At 59.8% G+C, this 5,739-nt stretch overlaps 2 protein-coding genes across 2 annotated transcripts in view; both read left to right on the top strand.

Moving 5' to 3' along the window:
- The first annotated feature begins 945 nt into the window (after positions 1-945).
- On the top strand, positions 946-2,523 carry ANAPC11 (anaphase promoting complex subunit 11). Its single transcript, XM_026654452.2, has 2 exons — positions 946-1,135; positions 1,219-2,523. Exons 1-2 carry the CDS (start codon positions 1,027-1,029, stop codon positions 1,362-1,364), a joined length of 255 nt encoding a protein of 84 aa, XP_026510237.1. The 5' UTR covers positions 946-1,026; the 3' UTR covers positions 1,365-2,523.
- Positions 2,524-5,389: 2,866 nt separating this feature from the next.
- NPB (neuropeptide B) overlaps positions 5,390-5,739 on the top strand; it is a 5,371-nt gene continuing 5,021 nt past the window's right edge. Inside the window, exon 1 of the mRNA XM_029912160.1 lies at positions 5,390-5,647. Within this exon, the coding sequence (XP_029768020.1) occupies positions 5,402-5,647 (246 nt within the window). The 5' untranslated portion in view covers positions 5,390-5,401. The remainder of the gene's footprint in view (positions 5,648-5,739) is intronic.

The raw sequence follows: 5,739 nt of genomic DNA, 5'->3' as shown, positions 1-5,739 counted from the left end.
GAGAGATCCCGAGGGGGCGGGGCCGGAGAGATCCCGAGGGGGAGGGGCTCCAGGGGGCGGGACCGGAGAGATCCCGAGGGGGCAGGACCGGAGAGATCCCGAGGGGGAGGGGTCCCCAGGGGGGCGGGGCCGGAGAGATCCCGAGGGGGAGAGATCCCGAGGGGGCGGGGCCGGAGAGATCCCGAGGGGGAGGGGGCTCCCTCAGCTTGCGGTGGTTCCGGGTTGTGCTGAGGTCTGGGTAGGGTGACTTTGTGACTAGATCACATAGGTGAAATATCGGGACGCGGGGGGGGGGGAAGCTGGCGGTAGGTCGGGACGCGGGACAAATAAGCAAATATCGGGACAGTCCCAATAAAATGAGGCTGTCTGCTCACCCTAGCTCTGGGGGACCCCGTTAGGCGCGTGTCAGCCCCTTTCCCTGGGGGTGCGGGGAGGCCTCTCAGCCCTGATCCTGGCAGGAAGCAATCACGTGACATGCTAATAGGAGCTGCTGGGATCCATTTTCATTCCGTCCCATGGAAGGACTAAGGTGCCCAGGTCCTCCCAGCAGTGCAGCGAGGAAGCCTGGATTATAAGGGCAGGGTCTCAGGCCTAGGCTCCTACTTCTCCTGCCATGGAACTGGCAGTCAGACCAGTTGCGTGACCTTGACCAAATTCCTTCCTCTCACTGTTACTCAGTTTCCTCATCTGTAAAGTGGGGGGTGCTGATCCTGATATGCCCAGTGATGGGGCAAAGTCACTAAATGGGTGTTTGTGAACCAGGATAGAGGATCTGGGATGAGAGGCTCCTGAGGATAGAGGTTCACTAGTAACCACTGAGCTGTGGGGGAGGGAACAACCCATCCACATCCCACTCTGAACTGCCATGGGGAGGAAGCAATGCTGGTAGCCAAAGGAGGCTGCATTGCCCCTGGGGAGATGAGCTGTTTCAGCTGGGAAACCAAAGGATTAGAAATTAAACTCAATCTGAGCAACTGCTTCTCCTGCCAGGTGCTGACTTGACTCTGACGCACACAGCTGGCCAGGATGAAGGTGAAGATAAAGAGCTGGAATGGGGTAGCCTCTTGGCTCTGGGTGGCCAATGATGAGAACTGTGGCATCTGCCGGATGGCCTTTAATGGCTGCTGCCCAGACTGTGAGTAACCCAGGCCCCTTGCCCCCTGCAGTATTTCAGCCCAGGTGCTCCCTTCTCTCCTCATAAATTTTGTCCCTTTGTAGGTAAGGTGCCTGGAGATGACTGCCCCCTGGTGTGGGGGCAGTGCTCCCACTGCTTCCACATGCACTGCATTCTCAAGTGGCTGAATTCACAGCAAGTCCAGCAGCACTGTCCTATGTGCCGGCAAGAGTGGAAATTCAAGGAGTGACAGAGCCCCCTGCAACCAGCAGATCTACTTGGATTTAATGGGCTGTTGTTATAGTGTTTTGTTGGGATTCAGCCCCTCTCTCCACACCCTGGAACAGCGAATTATTTATACAGCATCATATATATCCCCAGCCCTTATAGAGAACTTTAGCAGATAATTCTTGCCCCCAAATAATTGACTCATCATAGGCAAAAAGGAAGCCTGGGGCAGATGGAGCAGTGGAGACATGACTGGAAGCATCTGCATGTTAACCTTTCCCACCATGATGCTGGTTCCACATGCTGTCAAAGTTTTCAGCATTATTAATTGCTTCATCCTGGGCACAGTCAGTATTTCAACTTTCTCTGTGCCCTTAAGGTCTACACAGCACATGTGGGCCTCAGTAAAAAGCCAGGGGTTGGCCTGGGTACATCTCATGTTGGCCCTTTTATGATAATGGCTCCTTTTGCAATGCAGACATGGGTCTGTGGGTTGGGTGCCTTCTTTAAAATACCCTGGACCTGATTTTTTTAAGAGGTGCTTATCCTTCGCAACTCCACCCAAAGTCAGCAGAAGCTCAGAATCTTTGAAAAGCTGGCTTCTTGTGCCAGCTCTTTCTTAACTAAAAGGGACCTTCCTGTTTAAATAAAACCTCTCCCAGCTCTTGCATCATGGGAACCTTCCCATCCTTCTTCTCTGAAGAGACCTCTCAGCCCTGTCCTGACCCTGCCTCCCTCCATTCCCTGAGAAATCACCACTATCCAGTGATGTGGGTATTCTGTACCTTACTGGTGAGAGATGGTCATGTCATCTCAAAGCTTTCTTTAATTGAAATGGGATTCTTAGGGCCATATGCAGCTCTCCATCCAGGCTCACCGCTCCTAATGCCTTTGGCAACCATTTCCCCCATGCACCACAGGCAGGCTGGGCCCTGAACTGATACCTTCAAATACAGCAGTAGAGAAATGAAGGCTGTTGTGTGGCCAATAGGATAAGGGGCCTGCCTCCCACCACAACCAGAGGTATACCCACAGGTCAGGTGTGCTGTTCAGCACCAGAATCATGTAAATTCTTTGAACCCAAGTTGCTTTGGGACTAGACCCCTTGCCAACCGTATAAGTCAGTTTCCAGCTGTAATGTGGCAATCCCTGGACTGGTTTCAATAAACTCATGGCTGTGATTAATTTCTCTTCATGCTTTTGAGCTAAGCGGGGAGTCTCCAGAGCTGGTCAGATACCCACAAGCACACCACAAACAGCAGAGAAAGGTGGTTGTCATGCCATCAACAAAGACTTTCCCTAGATGTGCAGCAAGGTGGCAGAATGTGACCCGTGGCTTTAACTTAGCCATTCTAGCTGTCCCTGCTCTATGGAGGGGGCCCTGCACTAGCCTGGCACGTTGCTCACGTCCTACAGACCAACTGTGCTTGATGCTTCATCCTTGGCAAAATCCCTCTCCGGTTTGTCAGTCTTCTCTGCCATGTAGGCCACCCCCAGGTGGAATGTATAATGGGAGCCTCTTAGTGTGGAACCTGGCATGTGATGGATGCTTATCAGTCTAGAACAAGGACTTCTCCTGGAAATGTGACATGAGGAGATCCTTTATTAAATGGGCAGTGGGTGGGGGCAGAGAGTACAATGGGTCCCCTTAAGGATGGTTGAACCAAAGACACAAGGATCCCTTTGTGGGGTTCTGGAGGGGAGAATGATACACAATGGGAATCAATTAGTGGGACCAAGAGTCTATAGAGTGGCTTCCCATTTCGGCCTGGTACCTGAGCCAACCAGAGTGCAGCTTGTAAAACCCCTCACCTATTCAGTCCCAAGCCTCTAGTTCAGGGGTGGGCAAACTGCAGCCCACAGGATTGCCACCCCCGTGGCGCCGCAGACCCCGCGCCGCTCCCAGAAGCGGCCGGCACCATGTCCCTGTGACCCCGGGAACAGGGAATCGCAGCCAATGGGAGCTTCGGGGGAGGTACCCTCAGGGATGTGATGCCGATCGCTTCCACTGTGCGCCGTTGCCACCCCGGAGCCGCTCCAGATAAGCGGCTGGAGCCTGCACCCCAACCCCCTCCTGCACCCCCAACCCCCTGCCCAGAACCCCCTGCCACACCCCACACCCTCATGCACTCCAACCTCCTGCCCTGAGCCCCCTGCTGCACTCCACACCCCCTCCTGCACCCCTGCCCCCTATACACCCCGCACCCCTCCTGTGCCCCAACCGGCACACTGCACCCCTCCCACACCCTTGCCCCAGCCCTACATTCATGGACCTGCATGCAATTTCCCCACCCAGATGTGGCCTTCGGGCCAAAACGGTTGCCCGCCCCTGTCCTAGTTCAATGCTGTGCCCTCTCTCAGGCGGCCATTTGTATGCGCACACACAGGTTCTGTCTGATCCACTAGAGGGCACCAGAAACCAGCCAACAGTGACGTTGGTGACTAACTGTTCGCCTCGCCCCGCCATTCACTTAGTGCAAACGGGGGCACAAGGGGGGCACAGCAGCACACGGGTGCTTAGCACGCTCCAGAAACCATGTGTGCCATCACCACAAGCAGCACCAGTGCAGTGACCCGTCTGCAAGGGGGCTACTTCCTTGTGTAGGGGGCAGCTGGGGAAAGATGGGGGAGGTTGGAGGCATGGGTAGGGTTACCATTCGTCCGGATTCTCCCGGACATGTCCGGCTTTTTAGGTTAAAAATAGCGTCCGGGGGGAATTTGTAAATATCTTAAAATGTCCGGCATTCTCCCTCCCCCCCGCAGAGCATGGCGCGGGTGATAGGGCGGCCGGCTGGATTGAGCCACTGGCATGGTGCTCCAGCAGCCAGAGCCTCTCCTCCCCTTCCCCGCTCCTTTCCTCTGCAGCTTCAAATCACTGGCCAGGCGGCCGGCCTCCGGCAGCTCTAGAGCTCCTCCCTCCCTCCCCATCCCCTGCTGCCCAGCGTGCCGCTCCCTGGGGAGAGCCGGGCACAGCAGGGGGGAGAGAACCGCCCCGCAGCAGGGAAAACAGAGAGTTTAGCTCCTGTCCGGAGCCCAGGTGTCCATTTCCTCGCGGGGCGCTGGTCGTGCCCTCGCTGGAACGGAGCGGGAGCAGGGGGAGGGTGACTGCGGGGTACTTGACCGATGGAAAGGACGCCTGGCAGCAGTAGCCGTGCCCAGCCTGGTGCTGGGGGACAGATTTTGGGGAAGATTTAAAAAAAACAAAGCCCCAGACAGATGATGGTTAGAGGCCTTGGGGGGGTCCCCCCCATTAATGTCTTCTGAAGTCTCCCCACTCCCAGGCCCTCTGAGACAGTTGTGGCTGTGTCCAGATGCCCCCTGGAGTGTGCTGCGGAGCGGCACGGTAAGGGAGCCAGGGAGTTGGAGAAGGGGCAGGGGGGTTCTGGAGGGGGCAGTCAAGGGACATTGTTCCAGCCCCCCGTTGGAGGCAGCGCAGCTTAAGAAATGAAAGAAGGGGGGGGGAGCTCCCAAGAGGGCAGGTCATCGCCCCAGGGAGCCGCGGGTGGTAACCTGACTTTACCGACCCCCAGCCCGGGGGGCACGTTACTGGCGGGGGGCCCGGACAGCCCCGTCCCGGGCTCAGAGGCTGTGCCGGCGCCCTGCGGGGATGGGGGAGCGAGCCCCGGGCACCCGGCCAGGGGCATTGCAGCAAAGGGGTCTGGGGCTCTGAGCTCAGCTTGTGGGGCAGGGACTGGCCGTGTTTCCCGCCACGCCGGCGGCACCTGGAGCCGGACCCAGCCCGGGGCGTTCGCAGCTTTTCTCGCAGCCACGTTCCCGCCCCGCAGCCCCGGGAGCAACGAGAGCGGAGCGGGGTCCCGGGCGCGTCCGGCTCGGCGGGTCCCTTCGCCCGCAGGGGCCAGGCGGGCTCCGCCCAGCCCGCCCCACACACCGGCCGGGCCCCGGTGACCCGGCCCCGCGGAGCCCCCCACGTGCGCCCGGCCCCGCCTCCGCGGAGCCCCGCGCCGCGCCAGGCGCCTCCCCCGCCCGCCCGCCCGCCGCTATAAGGGGCGGCCGATGGCAGCGCCTCAGTCGGAGCCGCCGCCGGACCCCGCCGGCACCATGCAGCGAGCCCGCACCCGCGCCCTGCTCTGCCTCGCCCTGGCCGCGCTGCTCGGCCCGCCCGCCCAGGCGTGGTACAAGCAGGCGGCCGGACCCAGCTCCTACTCGGTGGGCAGAGCCTCGGGACTCCTGTCCGGGATCCGCCGGGCGCCCCACGTCCGCCGCGCCGAGAGCGGGACAGACAGCGCCGAGCACCGCGCCGAGCTGCTGCCCCCCGAGCCGCCGGGCCCCGCGCTCCGGAGCACGGTGAGTGGGGGCTGCCCCGGGGCCCGGTCTCTGCCGCCTCCGGCAGCTCCGCGCCCCCCGCTCCTCTGGGGCCGGGCCAGCCGCCCCTCCAG

The sequence above is a fragment of the Terrapene carolina genome, unplaced genomic scaffold (genome assembly GCF_002925995.2).
Source record: "Terrapene carolina triunguis isolate 2854851 unplaced genomic scaffold, T_m_triunguis-2.0 Scaffold192, whole genome shotgun sequence".
Classification (NCBI taxonomy): Eukaryota; Metazoa; Chordata; order Testudines; family Emydidae; genus Terrapene; species Terrapene triunguis.
The sequence above is the reverse complement of the archived record's forward strand: the minus strand, read 5'-3'. Positions and strand labels throughout refer to the sequence as shown.

Coding starts and splice junctions, on each gene's coding strand:
- ANAPC11 (XM_026654452.2), top strand. CDS start 1,027: ATGAAGGTGAAGATAAAGAGCTGGAATGGGGTAGCCTCTTGGCTCTGG. Junction 1,136..1,218: donor TAATGGCTGCTGCCCAGACT/GTGAGTAACCCA, acceptor GTCCCTTTGTAG/GTAAGGTGCCTGGAGATGAC.